Consider the following 26,643-nt stretch of genomic DNA (forward strand, 5'->3'; position numbering starts at 1 on the left):
CTTAGATGTTTACAGCTCTTGAATTTAATTCTCATTATTAACTTTCTACTTAATTTGTGAGGCTAGAATAGTCCTGTATAAAGCCTAAAACTCACCTGATTGAAGAAAAATCTGGAATACTAATAGCAAAACATGACTTCCAAAGGTAACTTTTGCAGTTTAAAAGCTTGTGGGGTAATTTATATTTGCATAATCTACTTTATTAATTTTTTTTAGCAAGAATCAATTTGTTACCAGTTAGCATGCAAGATCAGCACTAATGGCATATTCACTACACCTTTAGAGCATAAAATCCGGAATTAAAGGCATGATGTATTTACTTATATCAAATTAAATTATGCACACTGAAAGACAGAAATCTTCTTTCCAACTATTTTACTTATGCAACCATCTGAAGCAACCAAATGCTTAAAAGTACTATGATGTCGTTTCTGAGATAAGGTAAACAGAAATGTAAATAGCATTCAAAAATGGTCATACTATGAATTTATATAGAAGGTACAATGTTACAAAAAACAAATAAATGCTACCATATATTCTAAATTTTACTGTGTGAAAAAGAGGAACATTTAGCACACCAAAAGGGGTCCAAGTTAGGATGTGGCTTGCTTTTATTTTATACCAATGTGCACTTGCACTTACTTATACTGAACCCTATTGATCATTCTGTTGCCCAGCCATACGGTTTGAAGAAATTCCTCTAAAATTCTTCACAGTCTGATTTTTGTTATGTTAAATAATTTGGCGTTCTCTGCAACCTGGCTTAACTTCACTTCTCACCCCACACCAGATTATCTGATTCAGTTAATCCTAACACGGATTCTTTCCTCCATTGTGTAAACTGTCCATTTGCTTCCTGTCCTTAGCCAAATTACTGATCTATAACACAAACAGATCTAACCTGCAACTACTAAATTTATAGGAAACTTTGATTATCATAAGCCTTTTCAAAATCCAAGTATGGAGAGCCTGAAGGTTAAAAAAGATTTTTTATTTTTTTTACTGTGACACAATTGATCGCTTAATCTTTTTCCAGCTTCTACTGATAGGTAAACATTCCTGTCAGTAACAATTCAAATATATAGAAAAGCAGTGTCTATTCTTGTACAAAAATTAAGCAAGAGTGGCTAGCCTATTGCCTTGAAAATTTAAGTCATTAGACAGCTAACAAACACATTTCTGTGGATGCCAATGAACTTGAAGGGTTATTATTCAAAATTACAAGCAGCCCAACCAACCCTGGAATGAAGAAAACTAATAAATATTCTGACTGCATATAGCCAGACACCCTAGTTATCTTCCCCCATATTCTCATCTACTCAGGATTAGTGCAGTGTAGTACTTACCAATGTATAGTCCTTCAAAATACAGAGTGTGTATTATGTACAGGTGTATTATATACAATTTATGTTGGTGTTTGGATAGATAGATATAGATAGATTAGATAGATAGATAGATAGATAGATAGATAGATGATAGATAAATGAAGAGTTGGAAAAACCCACTGTTCCATTTATTTATTTCCCCCCCATCCCACACATCCAGTGGGTTTTCCTTGCACGCTGGGCTCTGGGAATGTCATGGGACAGCTCTGGAAGCATCTCAGGTCCTTACTGCAACTTTCCCAGAGCCTGGTTAGCAGCCCTCCACCTTGCAGGGGTAGGGGTGGGGTCGGTTCTGGGCTACCTAACTTTGAGCCATTTTGTCTTTGTGTGTGGACCCCCTGGAACCAAACCCACATTACAGAACACAGGTCCTAACTGCCCCTGCTAAAACAGATTATATTTAACGACAAATCCCCCTAATAATATTAAACTAGACCACAACCATATTGCTTTAGCAGGTGGTACATAGTTTAAGGAAGGGACGCGGGTGGCGCTGTGGGTAAAACCTCAGCGCCTAGGACTTGCCGATCGCATGGTCGGTGGTTCGAATCCCTGCGGCGGGATGAGCTCCCGTCGTTCAGTCTCAGCTCCTGCCCACCTAGCAGTTCGAAAGCACTCTTAAGGGCAAGTAGATAAATAGGTACCGCTTTATAGCGGGAAGGTAAATGGCGTTTCCGTGTGCTGCTCTGGTGTCGTTTCGCCAGAGCAGCTTCGTCACACTGGCCACGTGACCCGGAAGTGTCTTCGGGCAGCGCTGGCTCCTGGCCTCTAGAGTGAGATGAGCGCACAACCCTAGAGTCTGTCAAGACTGGCCCGTACGGGCAGGGGTACCTTTACCTTTACATAGTTTAAACCAGGAATCGGGGAACCTGTGGCCTGCTGTTGCTGGACTACAGGACTGGCCAAGCTGGATGGAGTTTAATGTAGTTAGGAATCCAACATTTGAAGGGCCACAGATTCTCTACCCCTGGTGAAAGAGGAAATTCCAGAATGTTCATAATGGGCTAAATATGTTATACAGCTAAACTGGCCTCTAAGGAACTCATTTGATTCATTCATATTCACGTGCAATGGACCCTTAAAAAGACTTACATGCTTGATATTTTTTTAATGCTTTACAGTGGTACCTCTGGTTACGAACTTAATTCATTCTGGAGGTCTGTTCTTAACCCGAAACCATTCTTAACATGAGGCACATTTTCGCCAATGGGGCCTCCTGCTGCCGCCAAGACCACTTCCGCTCGCATCCCTGGGGCAAAGTTCGCAACAAGGATCATTTATCTCCGGGTTAGCGGAGCTCGTTACCCGAAGCATTCAGAAGGACGGTACGTAACCAGAGGTTCCACCATACTGCAAAACACCTTGAGTGAGATGTATATAAAAGGTAGTCTACGACTAAAGTGATTGATGCCCCCAAAGCCTACAGCCTACCATGAGTGTTCCCTACCCCAACAGAGGGGAAGTGCCTTAAATTCGTCAGAAAACTTCAATTCCCTTTCCAGCTTAGCAGCACTTTTATGCCTTCCAATTCACTCCAGGCTTTTTGCCTCATTACCTCAGAGAAATGAAGGGATCTGCCACTCTGCTCACCTCTATACTACATGTCACAATAAACAAACCCAAGGCTGCAAAAAAGAAGTGAAAAGCAGGTGGCATAGGCCAGTTCTGTCATATGAAAGCATTCAGATACATTAAATATTGCTGAAAAGCACAACTATAAACATATGGCTATGCCACCAGCAACCCACAGTACAGAACCGAGTGAGTGGCTGGATGGTAAATCCTAGTGTTTACCTAAATCTACCTGTGTAAGATTGCATTTAGACATATTCCTTCAGGAGACTCAACACCCTACATTACACGGTCATTACAGTACATAGGAAAATCTTGCTGATATACATCCTTCCTGGGGTGACACTCCAAGTAGAGGCTGGCTATGACAAACAGCCGATTAGCACTTTCCAGCTTTCCTCTTCAATGTCAGAACCCACCCTTAAACCAAATCAGGAGATTTATAATGCAAAAAAAAATGGGAACGCCACTAAGCACAGACTTTTCAGAGAGGAAGGAAGAATATTACTTAAACTGGGACTGACATACTATGAGCTAATGTACACTTTAAAAAATATAAATAGCAGCCACAGGTTGCATCCTATATACACTTATATGGGAGTCAATCTCATTGAACTCAATGGGATTTACATCTGCATTGTCACGCAAAGGATTCCATTGTTAATGTGACTTCAAAATGGTCCTAAATACTCCTAAACCCAAGTCAAGTAAAAGACAGAAATTCATCTATATATTATGACAGGGTTGAAGTAAATATAGTGGTACCTTGAGTTACAAACACCTCAGGTTACAAATGCTTCAGGTTACAAATTCCGCTAACCTGGAAAAGTTACCTCGAGTTGAGAACTTTGCCCCAGGATGAGAACGGAAATTGTGTGCTGGCAGCGCAGCAGCAGCAAGAGGCCCCATTAGTGAAAGCACGCCTCTAGTTAAGTACAGTTTCAGGTTAAGAATGGACCTCCGGAATGAATTAAGTTCGTAACTAGAGGTACCACTGTACAAAAATTAAAAGAAAATGAACATTTGAATAAACTTAAAGGAAATGCAACTAAGCAACCTGCAACCACATTCCACACAGCACTCACTAGTTATTGCTCTCCTACCTAAAGGACAAATTATATTTTCCTAGCACTATAATATGATGGTTTTGAGCATTGGGGCAAGCTCATGAGCACCAGCTACAAATCAAAGGTTCCAGGAAGAGAATGGAATGTGAAACATGTGAAAACATGTTGGAGGAGGTGGCAATGCTGTGGTAGGGGCCATTAATACTGAGGATGAGCATTTAAGTGTGTGAGCTGTATGGGTGAGGATGGCAGGTATACATAATATGTATAGGAAAGAAAGGGGGTTTCAAGAATGCATAAAGAGGATTGCAAATGAAAAACACGGCGAATTTTTGCAGCTTTCCCTTTCTTGGGACTGTTCCTGAAGCAAAGTGATTTGAAAAACTAAGCTGTCTTGTTGACAAGAAAGACAGCTAGCTGGTTCTACAATATGGAAAACCAAACTCCTCTTGCATAAAAAAAATTCCCTTAAAAACACCACACACAAATTAGGAGTGCATGCACTGCAGTTTATAGATCAGGAAACATCCATGTGTGAAATTAGAAGAAGCTGCAAGCAGGTCAAAACTAAAATGTAATCATTAGTTCAGAAGACACTACTCAGCAGTGCCACTATTCTCCACTCCTGCAATTTCTGTCTATAATAAAACCAGTAATATGCAAAGTAACTAAAGGCTGACATTCTCAACAGCAGTTCTCGCTTCAGTGTTACTGTTAAAGCATCATTACGCATTAGTGTATTATATTAAGAGTTTTATGGATGCATGTAATCTTCTCCCCAATATGACAGGAAACGTGTGAGAACCAACATGCTTTACATATATTTAATGTTTTGAATGTGTATTCTAGTTTTACTTTGTAGAGAAGCACACCAAGTCTAACATAGTGCTTCTCAACCTTTTAAAACCCATGCCCACTTTTAGCTAACTAGAAAATCCATTCAAACCTAGCTTTCTGAATTATTTTATTCAAATTTTCAAAAGCATTGAAATATTGTGAATTTTAATTATTATTTTAAAATTATACTGTACTTCTTCTTTTTTGAAACATTTACACCTACCCTGAAACCTTCATAACTTCCTCTGGGTGGGATGGAATGCCCCACCTTTTGATAAGCACTGTTCTAAACATACATGATTAAAACAAGCCATAAAAATGCAAAATCTGTTGACAGCAAGGAAGGATTTTCTCAGTTAATCAACAAATGACAATCTAAATAACAAGTTTCTGCTTCTTAATACGTATGATCACGGTTAAATTTGTTCCTTCTCTTCCTTCTTGTAACGCAAACCAACACTTACTCCTTGATAAGGTGGTCAATTACATATTGACAGAAAAGAATAAAAGAAAAGAAAGAAAGTCATCACTAAAACAGAGGACAAAAGAGAACAGTAGTTTGCATAAAAACTGTACAGTATATCCTAATTTATATGTACAGATGCAAATTTAGAAATAATTACTACTGTAATGTAAATATTAATTATATCATCATAGTGGAGCTGACTGTGACCAGTGACCTATGTTCCTCTGCTATCTGAGTGCTGCTGATGGACAGCTTTAAAGTGTCTGCCCTTCCTTATGGTTTCTTGGGTTTAAACCAGATCTGGGTTGGACACCTTTCAGATAGAGGAGGGTGGGCAACGTTTTACAGCCTGAGGGTCACATATCCTTCTGATCAACCTCCTGGAGGTAACACACCAGTGGAAAGCAGAGCCAGAGCCAAAGCATGGCAGAGCAAGAGCAATCAATGAAAATTTTTATCTTGGCCTGGGGTTCCCCCATCCCTGAAAGAGACTGTACTCTGACAGCCCTTCAAATAGTGTCTCCTCTGTGAAGAGGACATGTTGCCATCCTACTCCATTATGTCAACATCACATTGTTCTGGTTCATTTATTGTATTGGGAAGTGTTGTTTTTATTTCACAACATTTTACCGTTGTGAGCTGCTTTTGAGTTCAGATTGGTTGTTGGGAAAGTGGCATAAAAATATACAAAAGCAAATCAAATCAGAGTTTTCCCACTCCAGGTTCAGATCATTAGCTGCTGGCGAAGGTCTCTCTCCCCCCCCCCCAATCCCGAAATTCATAAATACAGTGTCATTTCCCCAACACCCATAACCTAGTTGGGTGTAATATGCAGCTGTATCCTAATGTACTGTTGGGCTTTGGCTGACTTCCTTTTTTGGGAGGAATGGGCACTCAAAGTTATAGCAAAGGAATGCCACACTTTCCTCCAAATTCATTTTCCCCTTCCCTGTGTCTTGCTGGCTAATTAATAAAAGCACCCCATGCTTTCCACAATCCTATCTAGCCCAGCCCACTTCACCAATATATTGACCAATTTTGCCCAAGACTAGTCACACTAACCTAGGGCAGAAGGAACGTAACATGACTCCTGAACTTCCATTTGAAAACAACAGTAACATGCTTGTCAAACTGAAACGAAGGATCTCTTCTTCCATCTTTTCCAAACAAGGGGAAAAAATAATAATTAAAGTTTAAACTAGCAGGCATAGGAAAACATTCACCAGGGGAGGGAGACAGTTAACCATTTGGAAAGGGAACTCAAAACAGCATCCAATGTCATACTCAAAATCTTGTGAGTATTTAGATTTTTCAATTAGAACTGTTCCAATACATTTTTAGTAGAAATCTTAAGGAAGCAGGCAATGCTCTAGTACAAAGCTAACCTTAGAAACCTACAGCTTTCGTAAACACTACCGAGAAAGCAAGTCAACTCTGTATGCAGGTTTTGTGTGCGTGTTTTTTCACCTATTTTTAAAAGGTTTCCATAAAAGAGGGGGAAGCACAGCAAGACTAAGATATCTATTATGAGCCCTTTCGGCAAGTTAACGCAGGAGGAGGGGCTGAGGGAAGAATGCTATCACTGCGCTTGCATTGAGTAATTCAAAGTGAAGCCTACGAACGAGACATCTCATTAGTTTGAACAGATGGATAAAAATTAAAGGCTGATTCGCCAACTTCTAATTTCCCAATAGCCAAAAGGAGCTCGAAGTCTTGCGGAGTAGGACAGTTGAAAAATCAACATGAAAAGATTTTCTTCCATCTGTCATGAGCACATGCCTGTGTAGAATAAATCTACCTCCCACTGTCCTTTAATAGCAGTACAACATGCAACATCTATTAATGTACACTAACATACAACATCATCTGAATATCACATGCTACAACCTGTATTACAGTAATGGGACTGAACCAAACCAGCATGAATTGCAGACGTGAAAATTATGCCTTGTTAGGATGCTATGTTCTTTGAGGAGCTAAGAATAGTAGATAAAGGATAACCCGTGGATATAATTGATCAAGCTGTCAAAAAGCCTATCACAAACTATTAATAAATCATAGTAGCTACAGTAATGCAGGTAATAAATCCAGTCCTAGCTTTGAGTATGGAAAAATGCATTGCTTCCAAATTATTTCTTCATAATGCTATTCTCATTCTGCCAATGCCAATAAATCACTAATATTTTCAGACACCTGAAGTGGTGGTACATTGATACCAAATAAAGTACCTCCAACAAATAAGTAATACCTTTGAGCATCTTAGAATCATAGAGTTGGAAGAGACCACAAGGGCCATCGAGTCCAACTCCCTGCCAAGCAGGAAACACCATCAGAGCACTCCTGACATATGGTTGTCAAGCCTCTGCTTAAAGACCTCCAAAGAAGGAGACTCCACCACACTCCTTGGCAGCAAATTCCACTGTCGAACAGCTCTTACTGTCAGGAAGTTCTTCCTAATGTTTAGGTGGAATCTTCTTTCTTGTAGTTTGGAACCATTGCTCCGTGTCCGCTTCTCTGGAGCAGCAGAAAACAACCTTTCTCCCTCCTCTATGTGGCATCCTTTTATATATTTGAACATGGCTATCATATCACCCCTTAAACTCCTCTTCTCCAGGCTAAACATGCCCAGCTTCCTTAGCCGTTTCTCATAAGGCATTGTTTCCAGGCCTTTGACCACTTTGGTTGCCCTCCTCTGGACACGTTCCAGTTTGTCAGTGTCCTTCTTGAACTGTGGTGCCCAGAACTGGACACAGTACTCCAGGTGAGGTCTGACCAGAGCAGAATACAGTGGCACTATTACTTCCCTTGATCTAGATGCTATACTCCTATTGATGCAGCCCAGAATTGCATTGGCTTTTTTAGCTGCTGGGTCACACTGTTGGCTCATGTCAAGTTTGTGGTCAACCAAGACTCCTCAATCCTTTTCACATGTACTGCTCTCAAGCCAGGTGTCACCGATCTTGTATTTGTGCCTCTCATATTTTTTTTTGCCCAAGTGCAATACTTTACATTTCTCCCTGTTAAAATTCATCTTGTTTGTTTTGGCCCAGTTCTCTAATCTGTCAAGGTCGTTTTGAAGTGTGATCCTGTCCTCTGGGGTGTTAGCCACCCCTCCCAGTTTGGTGTCATCTGCAAATTTGATCAGGATGCCCTTGAGTCCATCATCCAAGTCATTGATAAAGATGTTGAATAAGACCGGGCCCAAGGCAGAACCCTGTGGCACCCCACTAGTCACTCTTCTCCAGGATGAAGAGGAACCCTTTGGGTTCGGTAGCACCCTTTGGGTTAAAATAACAAGGTTCCTCCCACCTCTCTGCACCATAGGATTCCTTTTTTTGGCTGCCTTTGAGATGTAAATAAAGTCAGTGGAACTGAACCAGACATGACACTGAATGGATAATTTCTTTAACGAGCACTTTTAAACTGGAGCATAAGAGACTATGACTGTGTATGTTGTTGACTCTGGCTCCAGTGCTTCTGAATCGGTATACACACAATGTTACCCACAACGTAGAGCTATCCTGTAATTTCTTTAGAAATACTGCTGTTTGATGCCTTTCTTCTCAACAACAACTTTATTACGGTCATAGACCAGCATAAGGAGGGAGGGGTAGAATAATTCAAAATCAATCTCAAACTAGCTTCAATCTTAAAGAAAAACGTATGCCGCCTTCATGTCACAGTCAAGCTGAGGTGTACACTTAAGACAGCCATTGCGCGTGTGTGGATGACAATGCATGCACAGATGACTGCTTCATTGAATAGAAATTGGAGGGGAGATCCTGGGGAAGGGAAACCATACGGGCATCCAGTTGAAGACATCCCCACCCCCTCTCCGTTGTGTACAACAGTGTGCAAATGTGGCTTGGAACACAGCAAGGCAAAAGAATCTCACTGCCTTTTAACTCTGGCCATGTACACAATAGTAGCAGGTAAGGATGGAGATTTTAACCCTTTCCTCCTCTGCCAAGACCCTAATGAAAATGGTTTCTTTGAAGCTGCTATTTGCGTTGAGAAGAAAACTCATAGGCCCTAAAGGAGCTTTCCTCACAATGCAAACAAGCTGCTTTAAAAGGAAAGATTCTCAGCAGGTCTGCAGCAGGGGATGAAAGGGTTAAACTCTCCCTCCTTGTGTGCTTCCAGCAGCTGCTATTTCCATTTCACAAACAAACAAACAAACAAAGACATTAGAGTGAAAGACATCTCTGATATCACAGATGGTTTGGGCCCCTAGTAAGGCTAGTTATTTCTGACTTCCATACAGTTCAATCTAGGGACCAAATGTTGAATGGAAATGCCTAACACAATTAGCCAAAAGCTAAGAACCACCATTAAATTTATACAATTTGCCTCATGCATGCTTAATGCATATGGAATCATTAATAGGCCCATGGGTGTCATGGCAACCATGAAATCTTCCATTGGTGCCCATGAAGCTTCTGTTTCCCTCCACTCATTGACCCCTTGGTCAGGAGATAGTGAGTGGTTATCTTTTTGCCCCTTGAAAAGTACATAGAGCTCTTTCCTCACTTCCTCGTTCAGCTTTATAAGTCTTCCAACGCTTAGATTAATTGTACTGCACCACACTTTTACACAGATCCTTTGGAAAAGGGATGTGCACTCTGCCTCTCAGGGAACTGATCCAAGGGAGGGGATGACAAATGACCAGGCAGAGCGGCACCCATGACACTCACTCAACATTCAAAATTTGCCCACAGATTTAAAAGGGCTAGTGACCCCTGTAGTAAGTTCTTACACATTAGAGCAGGAATGGGAAATAGCTGTTCAATGGCTCTGAATTCAGATTGCGGCTGCCCCTCCTCAGTCTTGCCTCCCGCCCCAGCAAATATGCTAAGAAAAAGTTTCTGTAGGTACCAATGAAAACTTCCCCCCCTAAGCTTAACTGCTGTGCAGGGAGCAATTTTTAAATCTCTCTCTCCCTCTTCTTTCTGTGCCAGGAGGAAGGGTAATTGAATGGCTCCGCTCACTTTGGACTGGGGCCTCCATTCTGGGTATGCGGTCCCCAAGGAAATTTTCACAGAGGGTGGAGTTCAGCACCCTCTGAGAAGGAAGGCAGCTCTCTACATTGCGTTATAACTTGTAAAGCAGGCATAGGCAAACTCGGCCCTCCAGATGTTTTGGGACTACAACTCCTATGCTCCCTAGCTAACAGGACCAGTGGTCAGGGATGATGGGAGCTGTAGTCCCAAAACATCTGGAGGGCTGAGTTTGCCTATGCCTGTTGTAAAGTGTTTGATCTTCAGAATCCTTGGCTTATTCAACATGAATGGGGTGAGAAGGGTGATCAGTAGCATCAAGTATCACTTAAGTACAAAAACTTTGAGAAACCTAGAATTATCATTTACCCATGTAGGTTGTTGTAGCTTGCTCCTTCAAGATACATTTTTAATTCCTTTGTTTGCTTCTAATGTAAATTCTAATTCTCTTACACCTGCCTCCATTCCTGTGGTTTTTTTAGTATTAAAAAATATAAGTCTGTGGCGGTATAATAAAATCTTATTTCCTGATCTGACAGTAGGAAATGGAAGGAAGATTACCTGCTAATAAAAATGAACTCTTTCAACAACAAACAGTAATTAGTGCTGAATATCAAACTAATCTTTAGGAAGCTTTTTTAAATAAAAAATATTATATATTAATAGCATCTGCACTTATTACATTTACAACAGAAGCTGCTCACCTAAGTATTAAAGAAAGCCACACTTACCTCACTTAAAAGATTAGAGTTTCCAGTGTATAACTGGCTACATTACATGAAGTTAATATTTTTCATACCATATTACAAGTAATGGAACAACAGATAAAACACTGATTTGATCAGTTCTAGTATACAGTTCTGTTTCTGTAATACAGAACTACCTTGGAGAGCCATTGACAGTAAAAACAGACAATACGGAGACAAGTGGCCCAATAGTCTGATAAGGCCACTTCAGCTATTATTTCAATATTATAACTCATGTACTACTTTAACGATCTTGGTACAATTTAGTTGCATATCACAAAATAATAAAATGAACCCACCTTATTTTGTACCCACAATATTTAAATCATGTTTAACTACCGGTACATTAAAATAGCATGGCTTGATTATATTGGAGACAAGTGAGAAGTCTGCCCCTCAGGTATGTATTATAGTAAAAAATCAAAATATCGAACTGTGCTCTGAGTGCAGTAAAGAATCAGCACAGTCCCCAAGCGACTGATGAAATGGAGTTCCAATTTTTATTTTTATAAAGAGCAAGTTATCATATTTTCCTTTAGGGAATTCTGAATGAACAGCTGTCAAATTCTATAGCGTTTTCTAAAAGGTAGCATTTATCAGTGTTTAGGTTACATGTAGGGCATTTTTAAGAGAAAGCAAGTAGGATGAATTAAAAGAAAAGATGATAAAGGTCTTATTTCTACAATAATCTATCTCTTTGGACATATATCTGAAACCATTCAAAACACATCATTCAGGAAAAACACACGTTAAAATTCATTTCAGGAGGAAAACACTTTCTTAGTAGAAACAAACCCATGGAATATAGATTCGGTAACTTGTCATGCATATGGAAAGAAACCAGTTTTGGAGAAGAGGAAGGAGGAAGTATGTATTAAGGACACCATATGAAAACAGCTAGAGGCAGCTTTATTATAGGTTTACTAGTAGTAGGTGGAGAGGTTTTATGTCATACTTTTAATACTTCAATAACAAGTGGGGATATATATTACATTCAACATCTTTTGCTGCCAGAATGCTTGGCACTTCTAACAGCAAAAATAAAAAAACTGCAAAAACATCAGACTCCGTTCTAAGCACACCCAACAAACCTCCCCCCTTTTTTATAAAACGTCTCAGTATACAATCACCATTTGGAAATCCTGTGGCTGTGCCATATAGGGTACATATCCACTCTCCATGCTATTAAGATCAGTGAGACTTATTAGTTATGACCCACCTCAACTTTTGACCCAACTAAAGCCCTGTTAATATTTTCAAGTAGTTATGGATGCTGAATGACTGAAAGACCCACCTAGAATGCTCCAGAATCTGATAGGCACACTAGCCTCTCTCTCTCTCTTTTCTATTTTTATGGAGAAGTGGGTGGTAGTAGAGCTCAATTTTCTTTTCCCAGAACACTGCAAATGTTGAGTAGTTCAACAACATTCTTTGAAACTGCCTGCCGGCACAAAAAATACCAGCCCTAACTAGTAACCATCATTTCCACCCTGGAATGAGATAATATCCTAGCCTTTGAATTACTGTGATGTAGTAAATGGGTCAGTCTTGAGGCTACAAATGGTGCAGAACGTAGTGGTTAGGTTGCTTGTGAGAGCAGACTTCCACAATAAAACATTGCTTGCAGAATTTGCACCAATGGCCAATCTGCTACCAGGCAGTTCAAGGTGTTGGTACTAACATATAAGGCCCTATGCAGCTCAGGTCCAGGTTACTTGAAAAACTGTCCTCTCTTACAGTGGTACCTTGGTTCTTGAACTTAATCCGTTCCGGGAGTCCATTCGACTCCCGAAACTGTTTGAAAACCAAGGCGCAGCTTCCGATTGTCTGCAGGAGCTTCCTGCACTCAAGTGGAAACCGCACCACACATTTAGCTTCTGAAAAACGTTTACAAACCGGAAAACTTACTTCCGGGTTTGCAGAGTTCAGAAGCCAATTTGTTTGGGAGCCAAGCCATTCCAGAACCAAGGTACCACTGTATATACTTTATATATCACTGCAGTCTATTAGTGAGTTTCTCTTGCAATTTTCAAAGATCTCAGAAGCTCACTTTCCAACAACTCAGACAAGGCTTTCACTGTGGCTGCCCTTGTTCGGTGGAATAGCATTCCTGACAAGATATGTCAGGGACCCACTATTTGTACTTTTTGTTCCAGCAGGCTTGACTATTTGTCAAAAAAATTGCCTATTTTGCATTGTTTTAGTTTTGTTTTAAGTGTATCTGCTGTTTGTTGTGTTTTTAGCTTCTTGTTTATTGAACATTGCTTTGAGATGATTGAGCAGAAGGTGATTAGTAACAATAGTAATAATTTCTTTGGAAAATAAAACAGTGCCCACAGAAATCAATAACCAAAAAGTAACCAATGGGTATAAATAGGATAATGACAGTGAACATATTTGCACCCATTCTGATATTTGTTCTGAAATGAAAGAAAGTTGAACCAAATGGGCTGCATTCAGTTAATTTTTCATCTGGTATGAAATGAATGCATACCTTCAGTGGAAAAGTACATTATTTCATTACAGCAGCGTAATTTTTCTCAAGTTACTATACAGCAGAAGAAGGGCAAATAGCAAACGACGAATGGAAATAAATTCTACATGTGCTTGCATTTGCATTCTGCAGTATTTGATTGTGCAGACTTCCTTACATGAAAACCTTTCATTTTTAGAAGCTTTTCACCGCCTCCAGAAATCTCAAAAAGGCCAAGTCAGCTGGTTTCCTGAATAGAACGAAATCCAAGTGTTTATGTGTGCAAAGAATAAATCCTTGTGGATATTCACAAGCAGGTTCTAACTTAAAAGCCAATGAATAAACATACCTGATGTCCAGCTGTTACTTGCTTCAACACATTTTCATAACAAACTTCATCCATATTATTCAGCTGCTGCACCTGAGCAATACAAGACAAATGCTTTATTGTAGTATCAAAATGTAAAAGACAGTATTCCCATGCTACCAACTTTAACGTAGCATAATTTTAAAAATTTATGGTGTTTTACTAATGCTTGACGAAGGCATACTTTTATTATATTGTTACATATTTCTCTTTCATTGAGATGCCGTGGAATCAAAGAGGTACAAATATTAACACCAATAACTTAAAATCATTTCTTCTTAGAGAAGTTCTGTTCCTCAAACTTGATCAGGTCTGCAGCTTGCCTTGATCTGTGCAGGGTGAAGATTTCCTAGTCACTATTTCCATGTCATTAGCGGCACTTGAAATATTCTGAAGTCATCAGAACGACACCACAATTTCAGTGAGTTCCAAGGCCCTACTAGAATGCAAGGCCTGGCAACCTTTTGTACTTATAATATCAAATGGAGCTAGAAGTCACCCCATTTTTTAAATGGACAAAACCAGCTTCACCAGCTGCATACAACACTATGGAACAAACAGATGCCCTACAGGATCGCAGAATAAATATTCAAGATTTGCAGCTTCATGGTTAACAGACTGCCTTAGCAGTCTGGTTGCTGTTAAACCAATCAACTGATGCAAAGCTGCTATTTGCTTCATTTGCAGAGGTGAGGTAAAAGAAGACTTAACAGAGCAATCCTATATATGTTTGCTCAGAAGTAAGCTAGAAGTCAATGAGACTGACAATCAAGTAAATGTGTAAAGCATGACATACTAAATTTACAGGCTGAGGCGAAACATGATGTGTGAACATGTTCAGTGCCACACGGACATAGAGCATGTGACTGTTAATCTCAGGATTGTGGGTTTGAGCCTCACGTTGGGCAAAGATTCCTGCACAGCAAGGGGTTGGAACAGAAGAAACTTGTGGTCCCTTCCAAATATATGATCCTATCCTTCTATCCTTACTCAGACTCCTTATCCTCTCCAGAGAAAAAACCACTGCTATCTGTATAGCCACTTGTCCTGTCTCTGGAGCTTGGTATGTTCCTTCTGAATGAAAGCAGAGGATGGGGAAGCCATCAACTTACATGGAGAAACCTGAACTTCAATTTCACAGGCATTTTGCACTATAGAACCCCTTGTGCCTCTTGACTCTTATGCATTAACATTGATAAAAGACAGCTTCAGAGAAGTAATCTGATATTAACTCTCTATTTATATTAATACTTGGAGAGTAACATAATTCCTGATCACACTGCAACACAGCCAGCTCTACCTGAGTTCCAAGGGGGAAATAATTCAATCATGAAGGCAGCAACAGCTTAAAATGAAGCCAGGGAATTCATAGTCATAGCTGACACTCTGTCCATAGCACATCATTACTAAAAGGGTAGTTGACTAAAGTGAATAAATAACTCGCTAGCAAAGAAATAAAATGCAAACCGCCATCTCTATTATCGTGGCAAAACGTAATCATGAAGGAGGGAAGGGAATTTGACACTATTGAGCAAGTCAAAGAAGTCTCAAATCCAACTCTCAAATGCAAACTTAATGAAGAGAAACAACAATATTCCAAGGAAAAAGAGACGCTGGATATTTCTTCCAACATCAGCAATACTGTACTGCTGTAGTATTATGCAGGAACACATAAGAATCAGACAGCAGAACTGAAAAGAGAACTCCAAAGCAATTCCCATGCTTCCATGAATTTATCTATCATAATTACTGTGTTGCTGGGTAAAGTCTGAAGCAGTAATTCACACATCTCCCCTGTAATGAGTGTTGCACAGTGACTAATAGTTTATTACTGCACAACTATAGTCAGATGTTCTGTTGTGCAATTAGAATTGCAGGCTATGTTCCAAATTCAAATCTCAACTCAGCAAAAGATTCACTCTGTTGCCTTATGGCAAACCGTGGATCATCATTTGGTACACAGGGACCTTGCAGGTTTGTCATAAGGATTGCCAAGAAAGCATACGTGAATCACTTTGAACAATATACACATGTTAACATACTGGATATTGTTTATTTTCATGTCTGTGAAACAGACAGGGCAATTTGTAGAGTTTTGTAAACCAAACAAAAATTTAATAAGACCCTGACCCCAAAGTAGTAGTCAATCTAAAGCTAATGCTGAAGAAGGTATTACAAGGAAGGGAGAGACAAAGAGATGATAATATGACAAGGATGGTGACTACTACAGATATATAGGGAAGTACTACTTGAACATGTTCCTAAGAATGGTTGTCTCAACATCTCATTCCAAATATTTTATAGCAAAACTGTACCTTGTTAGTTGTCTTGATACCAAGAAATGTCTGCCCAAGTGGAACAGGCCGGAAACGGCCATCAAAATAAAACAGTCCAATATAGGGATTAACATGCAGAAATGTAGCAACATCAAGGTAATTAGGTAAAGTGGCTGAAAGGCCCAAGATCCTAATCATGCTTTGGGTAGATTCAACCTGTAAAAAAGAAAAGAAAATGTCATTAAGTTAGCACATTTTAAATAAAAGTCTAGAGTTAATATTACCTTAATAAAATATAAAAATAATTTCCACATAAATATATAAATATGTGTTAGTGGATACTAATATTTTGCTCAATGTGTAGTACAGCAGAAGTTTTTCCTTTTCCTAACAAAACCCCCAAGACCCAGCAATTAGAGACACATTCAAAATAGCAGATTTGAGGGTGTGTTGTTGTGGTCAGAACCTGAACTGAACTCATAGTCCTTTCTCAAAAAACCCACTTCTGATTTAGAGCAACTCAGTTTAGAAAGCCAAAGCCAAGTTGCTTCCATGGTTAAACGACTGAGTCAGAAGGCTCTAGAAGTACTGCAAATCAGTTCAGTTCTGGCATTTAAGGAGGCTTTTAAAATGTATCTTTTTACTATTGTCTTCACTTACAAGAATTTTTGTGATGTACTTCATTATCTTTCATGTAGCTTACTTGTCTGCGCCAGCTCTGCCTGTGGTTCTATAGCAATATTTCTCTCTGAGGGTCACTTTGTGAAATCTTAGCTCTGAAAAGCAACTAATAAATTACCAGAATGAACAAACAAGCAAGCCACATCACTCAGATATCTGCAGTAGGTCCTGATAGGTCTTGCAGTGGACCCAGCACTTATCTACAGAACGTGCTCTCGCTCTCAAACCATGGCACAAAAAACTGTGTGTATGCTCCAGATGGAGAACACTTGAGGTAAGATCTTCAAAGCACGTGGAGTTCAGAACAAAAAGAAGCTGAACAAAGTTGATGATGTTAAAGAACCTGGCAGCATTAAATTTATAAAGCAGAGCAAGGATTTTCTCAGTTCATGTTCAAATCCATTAATTCTGATATTCACTTGGGTGTGCTCAGAACTTTATGGAAACTTGGTACTGACGGGTTTAACCTCTATGTAACTTTACTGAAGCTATCTGTTTTCTGAGCTAGTGTTTGAAGACTGGTGTCAAATGGATAGGGGAAGAATAGACTAAAACTGAACACAGAAAACAAAAAAAAAGAGGTGAGGAGGAGGAACGGCTGTGGTCTGGAGAGGGAGATGTCTGCCTGTGAGTGATTGTATCCATGTGAAACAATAATGAAGGGGCCTTGAGGATATTCCTAGATCCAGCATTGATTCCTAAGTTGTCCGTACAAGTTGTTGCTAGGAGTGGCTTTATCTGTCTTTGGCTAGTAAGGGGGCATTTCCCTTTCAGACAGATCAGATGGATGCATGGTTCTGGATCTCTCAGGCTTGATTACTACAATGCACTTTTCACAGCACTCCCCCCCCCCAGACAGTTTTGAAATTTCACCTGGTACAGAATGCTGCTGCATGTCATCTAACAGGTGTTGATAAGGGAGAAGGCTTTCCAACCTTTTCTGTGGTTGTCAGTTTGCTCCAGGGACCTAACTTACGTATTTCTTTCAAGGAAGAAACTTTTTTGTGTCTGTTTCAAATCTGTATAGGTGTGCTGTTCTTGTGCTTATTGTTTTGTTTTTAAATCTCATGCAAGTCACTTTGAACTGCTGCAAAAGGAGTACAGAAGTAGACAGACAGACAAACAAAGAGAGGCAAAGAACCAACAAGGACTTGTTTTTGATTTTTTTAAAAAGCAATTTAATTTGTACACCAAGTAGTCTGAAAGCAACGCTGTTCCACATTATGATGGTAACACCGAAACGGATTTGAGTCAAAGAGCAATCCTGTCATGATTTATAGGTGTATCTAATTGACAGGTAACTGTAACAGTGTGAGGAAATATGGGAAGCGTATAATTTTTGCAATTACTGAAACTAGTGCATGAAAAAGAAAAGAAGGGTGTAGGCAGTTTTTATGGTTCTTTCCAAAATGTTTTTCAGTGACACCTAATCTTACTGCAAGTAGTTTGAGGGGGAGATCAGTACTATACAGTATTATGAACTGTTCAAAGTAGCTCTCTGCATGTCTTAAAATGGCATCATGGCACTGAATGTGACATTTGAAAAACCAGAAATATATTTTTGATAAAGATAGTAAGTTCAAATATTAAACAACACTTTTAAGGTTCATCTCCAGCAGCTTTAGATGCCACTTAGATTGAAATGTACTAAAAAATTAACATGTGATTATAGCTGCAATACCATGCTGTTGATACTGAATTTACTATGACTGGGAGTGGAAGAATTCTGACGAGAGATTATGAGGTTAATTGGAGACACGGCTGAATACTTTAATCCCTCATGATGCAAATATACTACCATTGAGTTATTTTAAGGGAATTAGTATTTAGCTAATTGCAGCAAAGATTTGTAAAGCTGAAAAAAGGGGGGTAGTGGCAGGTGAGAGAATGCACCGCCCCAACAGAATGGTTCCAGAAGATATGGTCAACAGCTTTTATGACCCAAGTTTTGTTAAGAGTATACGGAGACAGACAACAAAACTCACTGAAAATTGAACTTTTCATTATGTATTAGAAGAAGAAGAAGAGTTTGGACTTGATATCCCGCCTTTCACTACCCTTTAAGAAGTCTCAAAGCAGCTAACAATCTCCTTTTCCCTTCCTCCCCCACAACAAACCCTCTGTGAGGTGAGTGGGGCTGAGAGACTTCAGAGAAGTGTGACTGGCCCAAGGTCACCCAGCAGCTGCATGTGGAGGAGCGGGGACGCGAACCTGGTTCACCAGATTATGAGTCTACCGCTCTTAACCACTACACCACACTGGCTCTCAATGAATGACAAATTAACAAACTGACGACTAACACCACCAGGTAACGCTTTTAGCATTGCCATGAAAGCTTATCTTTAATTAAAATATATTAAAAGTCTGCATGGTAATGTTTTTTGTCTGCAAATCTTTACTTTGGATTTTGTGAGTACAGCAAATCCTATTTGCCAGTGGTGGGAGAAAGCCCAACACACTTGAACTCAACACTCTTGGGCACACATATACACAGGACAAAGAGCTCCCCACTTTCCAATCATGCCCTCTTTCCGCTCATCAAATGATCAATCTGATGAACGGCGAGGAGTCAATTAGCACTCCTCTCAGAGAGCTGAACTACCTCAGCACCATGTCTACTTTTTCTTTTTGCACCATTCAGCAAAATTGGGGGGGGGGGGGGGCTGCTTGGCGGGCAGCCTGATCCAGTCTCTGGCTACACACATTGGCCTGAAATCCATGGTACATGGTCAAGTCACATTTCCAAAATCCCCATCCTGTTTCTCCTTTGCATCGCAGCAGTGGGATGAGCAATTTGCAAGAAAGAGGCGGAGCTTAGCCCATTTCCTATCTGCCACTTACCCCCTACAGTCCTCCACCCCACTGTTTACCCCTCAACTAATCTTCCCCCCAAAAATGTTGCTTTCCTGACATTGAAAGAACACATCAGAACTCTCTCTCTCTCTCTCTCTCTCTCTCTCTCACACACACACACACCTGTAAGTTAATGGAGACTGACAGATAGGATGGAGGACTGTAATTTTGGAAGACATAGAGATTCAAGTCCTACAACAGAACTATTTGTTACCATTAAGCCTCTATGAGGAAACACCATGCTAAATACTTTTATTCAAGACAAACAACAACAGTGGGAGTCAGGGGGTCATAGCTGAGCACCAAATTCCATATCACAAACTGTTATGGGCCTATGCAAGCAGGCATTTCTACAATTATGACTAAATATTCAGGGTTTAATTATTTATCCATCCTTAACTGCAACAATGTAAAGACACAAAACTGCAATAATGATTAGCATAGAAGTTATGCACAAAAACCAACTGGAAAGCATATGTGCCTTCACTATTCAGAACAAAAATGCATTTGTTACTAGGCAACTACCTAACTGAGTAATGCTATATATGGGTTAATTCTAGCAAATGAATTCTGGTGTTTAAAGTACTCTGGCCTCCTGAGCCTCTATTAATAGTAGTCTTAAATCAAACAATAGAGGGAAAACCCACTGAGTGAAGACAACACTCAAAGCTTTGTAACTCTGCAGTATTCTGTGATGGATAAACATCCATACCTATTTTATGAAGCTTTCACACCTGATAGTTAAAAAAGGACAATCAAATTTCTTTTGTACGTGGTGTGAGCGTACCATAACAGAGGTTCCTGTAAATGCCAGATAGAATGCAAGAGAATCCCAACACACATTCGACCAAGCAAAAGTTCTGCATTTTTATTATAGAGCAATTTAAAATTAATTAATTTTATTTTAATGAAATAAATTTCTATATTGCCCTTCACCCAAAGAACACAGGGCAGTTTACAAAAGAAAAACACAAACATACATACCCATAACAACAAAAACAATACCGCCCCCCCCCCCAGTTTAAAAGGTCATAGATTGTTTAAGTAAAAGGCCAAGGATGATAGACAGAGGAAGGGTTAGAATATGTATAGAGAGCATGGGAAATATACTACTATTATGTCCCATCAGCACAAGAATTTCCATGTGTTCAGTAGGGCTCCCCCCCCATGCCCTCCCCAAACCTGCCCCAGAGAGTTCAGGGAACACCTAGAAAAGACTTAGGGTGGGGTTGGGGGACAAGAAGGTAAAAACATTCCATTGCTGACGCAGAAATCCTTGCATTGATGGAATGATTGCCATAGTGCTACATTGGATTCCACACCAAGGGTTTGCAGCATTTGCACTGAAATTAATACAAATTGAATGTCCTATTTCAATGAGCACACCACCGCTTCTGGGTTTCTTATGGGGTCAATGTCCAGAGACACCTGCTAGCTTTGACAAATTGATCGCTGAATGAGTAATGCAATGAACAGCAGCAACACACCACTAATGAGGGAGAACGCAGGAGAAGTCAAAAAGAGAAGCAGCGTAATAAAGGGACAATGGTCCAGGTGCCTATTCAGAGAATAGAAAACCCTACAAAAAAAGTGAATCTACGGGGCTTCAAAGTAGATGTAAATTCTATGATTCTATAATCAGAAGCGTTCGCTGCCTTAACAAAATCGAAGCAATGGAAGGGAAGAGATAAATATCTGAAAAGAGGAAGGCTTCTGTTTCCACCATTGCTGCTTAACCCCCTACCACCACAAATCTTCCCCCTTTCTCAAGGGTAAGATTTGGGAATTGGTGTGGGGTACAGGGGGCTGATGTGTAACTCCTTTGTTCTTATTGCAAACCTGGACAGAGCTCACAAAAAATGCTGAGTTTTTCTCCCAGACTACTGCAATAGAGTTTAGGAAAAAGAAGCCAATTTCAAACTGAGAAGGGGGACGGGGGGGGGAGAGTGAGTGGTGGGAGACTTTTACCATCACTAATTTAGACAAAATGTCTAAGTCAGAAAAGGTAGGCATCAATGCACCAGCCAAATGATGACCAGAAACTTAGAAATTTAAAGTGCACTAATTTGCTAAGTAGATATTACTGAACTGCATGGTTTTTTATTGAACTTTTTTTCTATTTTAAACATTTAAGCATTTTCATCTTACATCCCTGTTATTTTCAGGAATGCACAATTTTAAACATCAAAGCTACAATTAGTTTCAGAAGAGTCTTTTGATGTTGTATCCACAGCATATGAGCAAAGCTCAAAGCCTTTTTCCACTAAAAAAAAGTTTTGTCAATTCAATTTAAATATCTTGTAAAAGGAACCTTTAGAATTCACAAAGTGCATAATGTGCATTCGTGTTTTATACCCTTTTAGCTAAGGTCACATCAGCTTTTACCCTGCGAGATATGTAACTTGACCCCTGAGTTGAAGGGACCAAAATCTGAGCTCAGCAAAGCACATCAAAAAGACAGCTATCCTCCAACCTCCAACCATCATCTCATATACTGCTCTAATTCACAGTAGAATGCAAAAAAAAACCCCCAACCCTTGAGTATTGCCACTCTTCCAATATTTAAACAAAGAATTGCTGAAAATTTTAAGCACCACTTTAGCTAACATCTTCAACCAGAGGATTTCATTTTCACACCTGTGCTATATTCAGTGTATAATGACATTAATATTTCTTAACCAATGTTTAAATATTGTAAGAGGACTCAACACTTTCTGAGGGTTCCAAGTGTCAAGAACTGTTCAATTTCAAATATGAAATCACAGAACTGAAACTACAGACAGGATTCTGCGGAAGCCCTGCACAATGGGGCTTGATCCCGTCTCTTCTTCTCCTGAGCACCCCCAACGCCTCCCTCCCCAATTTGTAAGAGGGATCAGGAAAACCCCAGAATTGTACATGGCGTAAGGGAATGGATCCAGCTGACAAGCTGCTATGGAACATTTGTAACAGTGTAACACTAAATTTCAACCACAGTATTAATACTTCCAGATATTCAACTACAATTCCCATCATCCTTGGACCTTGGACATATGGGCCAGGAGCAATGGCATTAGCAGTCCAACTATATTTCATATTCTGACAGAGCAAGGATTTACCGTTGCCCAATGGAACTCCACCAACAGAGAGGAGCGCTTAACCCCAGAGCAGATTATTGGAAAAAGGGGGGGGGGGTAAAAAGACGGGGAAAGTTGCATTGCACAAGCACAAACTATTGCACTGATGGAACAAGTAAACCGGATTCCGTCCTCTGTACTAGACTGCAGGAATCACCCTTTCAATTTTAAATAAGGTCCTATAACTCCAAGATAGGAATAAATTGTCTGCTTCAGATTGCCTAGCAAGAGGCATATAGTTTTTTGTTAAAAAATACTTAGGACCTAACTCCTGCAAATTGGCCAAAATCAACAAAAACCATAATAACAAATGTTGGAAATGTAAACTACAAGTGGGAACCTTCTTTCATATGTAGTGGTCATGCCCCGAAATAAAAAAAAAATCTGGGACACGATCTACAAGGAAATGAAAAAATTACTAAAAATCACATTTCACAAAAAAATGGAATCATTCCTTCTTGGGATTCTAACTGACAATATCCCAAAAGAAAGATTAAAACTATTTTTTCTATGTAGTGATGGTGGCTAGGGTACTAATAGCCAAGTACTAGAAGAGTGACCATATACCAACTAGAGAAGAATGGCTACAAAAGCTGAGCAAGTGCTTGGAACTCGCTAAGTTGACTGAAGCCTTAAGGAATAAGTCAAACAAAATAGTCCAGAAGGAATGGGAATACCTAAATATCTACCTATCGAGTCAAGGTTCAACAACCAAGATTTGGTTGTGTTTAGAATAAACCCGTAAGTAGGAAAATGTCTCCTTATACCAAGACGAGGAATATATTGAAATACAGAGAAATTGCTTTAGTTATAAGAAACGTACCACCGTGAGGTCGACGGAAGTCAAAAAACCAAAAGTATAATAAAAAGAGATTCACCCCAGAAGGGTCAGCATCTCTGTAGAGAAATGACATTCTGGGCTGTCTATTCTAGTTACCCTGAGGTATACTTATGTTCTTACTTTTTGCATTTGCTCTGCTTTGCTGTTTTCTGTTTTCTTTTTCTTTTGTTTCTTTTTGTCTTCCCCCCTCTCTTTACTCTTCTTTTTTGTATTCAATTGAAATATTTTTATACCGTATTTTTCACTTTATAGGACGCACTTTTTCCCCTCCAAAAATGAAGGGGAAATGTGTGTGCGTCCTATGGGGCGAATGCAGGCTTTCGCTGAAGCCTGGAGAGCAAGAGGAGTCGGTGCGGAAGCAAGAGGGGTGGGAGACGCAGCTCTCCCACAGCTAGAGGAGAGCTGCCTGCACCCCGAAGCCTGGGGGCACGCTGAGCTCAGCCCCCCCCCCAGGCTTCGGGCATCGCACAGCTCTCTGCAAGCTGTGGGAGGGCTGTGTGAACTTGCGTAGCTCTCCCACGGCTTCCACAGAGCTGCCTGCACCCCGAAGCCTGGGGGCGCGCTGAGTTCAGCGCCCCCAGGCTTCGGGCTTCGCGCAGCTCTCCAAAAGCCGTGGGAGGGCTGCGCGAAGTTGCGCAGCTCTCCCACAGCTTGTGGAGAGCTGCCTGTTCTGGGGGCTGGGGAAGCTCGGGCTTCCCCCCGCCCCAGCCCTGCGCCTGGGGGGGAAATAATTTTTTTCCTTTATTTCCCCCCAAAAAAACTAGGTGCGCCCTGTGGGCCGGTGCGCCTGTGGGCTGAAAAATACGGTACTTTGTTTCATTTGTATTTGTATAACAATTCAATATAAAAAATACTTATGAGTGTCTTATTTCAGGAATTATGTGAGAGATTTTGAATTATTCCTTATTTTATTCATGTTACCAAAACAGAAAGTTTCCAGATTTACACATTTTCATCCTTACTCTCTCTGTTGTCTTTCACAGCAGCCTTAATTGACAGCTACACGATCTGGAGGTAGCTTAGGCACAATGAAGGAACCAACTAGAATTATTTGTCTTCTCTATGTTCATTCTAATGTTTAATCTGGCAGCTCCAAAAAGAGTTTTGCACATACCTGACGTAAGGTGCGTGCCACTAAACTTTCCAGCACAGGTCCTCTATCTTCATGTAGAAGGTGCACTTCATCAAGAATAAGGAGCTTCACAAGTTGGGAGAGGGCTACATCTCCAACACTCTTCCTTGTCACAACATCCCATTTCTCTGGAGTGGTCACCAGCATCTGACAAAGACAAAAGGAGCAGACACATTTTTATTTATTTTTTACTGTTTTTTTAAAAAGCAAAGCAAAACAAAACAAACAAAAAGAAATGGCTAATAACAAGTTTGTAAACCAATGAAGATAAGCTTATTCTTGCCATAGCAGAATTCCACTGCCATTTTGTGTTACAAAGCACCCTGGCCTCAAACCACTTTCCTCTGATCTCATTCTGAGCTATCCAATGTGGCTCTTACCTTTCTACAATAGGATACTGTGATGGGATAATGAGCTGCTTGTGCGTAAAAGCTGAATCCCTCAGAGCTTTGCATAGGTCTCAAAGCTCTGCCTTTACGGGAGCCCTCAAAGCATGACTCCCTTAATCGCTGGCAGAATCCGTCAGTGGACGCTTCCGGAATTTACGCCAACATAAGAGTTCCTTAACGGAAACTCTACGTCTGGATTCTCTGCGTGACAGTTTCCTGCGCGGAGTGGGCGTCCCCAGCGGAGGTCCTGAGCCCTCCCCGCTGTTCTCATTGGAAGCATCTTGGAGCCATCCCTCCGCCTGAGTTTCTGCAGGAACTCTCCCTCTCCCCCTGCTGGTTCCTTCCTCAGCATCTGAGGGTCTCTTAGCCTCCTTGAGCCCTTCCACCACCTGACTCTCCGATGGCAGTTCCCTGACAGATACATTCAGGCCATACATACAGTACACCTACCTCCATTCAAGCACATAAGTAGTATCATCAACACAATCCAAGGGCACATTCTAGCCAGGAAAAAGAATTCAAGGAGGGCATGGAGCAGGGTCAGTAAGAGGTATGGCCTGGGGAGAGGCCTAGAGGGAGGAATTCAGTCTCCACGCCTTAAGTTTCCCACTTTCCCTTAGCAAAACATTTCAGCTAAAACTTCTGAGTTATTCAAAAGCAGTGTTAGAAACTGAGATATAAAGGCTAGGAGCTAAATGGCACCTTAAACCTAGGTTATGGGGGCAACAACGGAATGTCTAGGCGCACTTTTTTATAAGATGAAAATAAATGAACTGCATCTAAAATATCTGTTCATTTTTCACATGGTCTAGTCCTGACCCTGCTCACCCCCCTAATATTCTTAGGAGGGCCTCTTCTCCAGTCTTCAGAAAGTAGCTGGAAGTGGGGAGGCAGAAAAAGGTCCTCCTTTCCTTCCATTTTGCAGTGTTAATCTGAAATCTTAGGTGTGGTATTGCATCCACAGCTTAGAAACTGCTTGTCCTAATGAAAGTCCCTGCCACAAAATGCACCTAGAACAATGGGAGTTTCGAACACTGTTCAAAAGAGCTTCCTTCACAAATAAGAAGAACTTTGCAGGTAGATTTTAATCTGATTAAACATCCCCTCTCAAACAATGCAGTTCTAAAAGACCACAGCCCCAACTAACTTAAAAACAGCCAAGATCTCTCAGTCTTATTTCTTATCTAAAAAGAACAGCAGCACCAATCCCTGAGAAAGCTGTGCACCTGGAACTTCTCTCACTGATGCATCATGCACTGACCTGCTCAGCTGGCCTTAGCATAGCACTGGAAATCCCTCTGTACCTTTCGGTAGGGAATCTAGCAGCCAAGGCTGCGGCTGGTAGACTGGCAAGTCCCCAGAGGACATTAAGGCCAACAAAACTTCATCACTTAATCAGGAAATTTCCTCCTACCATCCGATATATTTTGCCCTGCAAGGACTAC

General features: G+C 40.4%; 1 protein-coding gene across 1 annotated transcript in view; it reads right to left on the reverse strand.

Moving 5' to 3' along the window:
• ASCC3 (activating signal cointegrator 1 complex subunit 3) overlaps nucleotides 1–26,643 on the reverse strand; it is a 214,471-nt gene that overhangs the window by 121,224 nt on the left and 66,604 nt on the right. The window contains exons 11-13 of the mRNA XM_083731023.1: nucleotides 24,792–24,956; nucleotides 16,226–16,402; nucleotides 13,893–13,964 (exon numbers count right to left, since the gene is read on the reverse strand). Of these exons, the coding sequence (XP_083587149.1) occupies nucleotides 13,893–13,964; nucleotides 16,226–16,402; nucleotides 24,792–24,956 (414 nt within the window). The remainder of the gene's footprint in view (nucleotides 1–13,892; nucleotides 13,965–16,225; nucleotides 16,403–24,791; nucleotides 24,957–26,643) is intronic.

Source organism: Podarcis gaigeae, assembly GCF_964106915.1.
Source record: "Podarcis gaigeae genome assembly, chromosome: 3".
NCBI classification, from domain to species: domain Eukaryota; kingdom Metazoa; phylum Chordata; class Lepidosauria; order Squamata; family Lacertidae; genus Podarcis; species Podarcis gaigeae.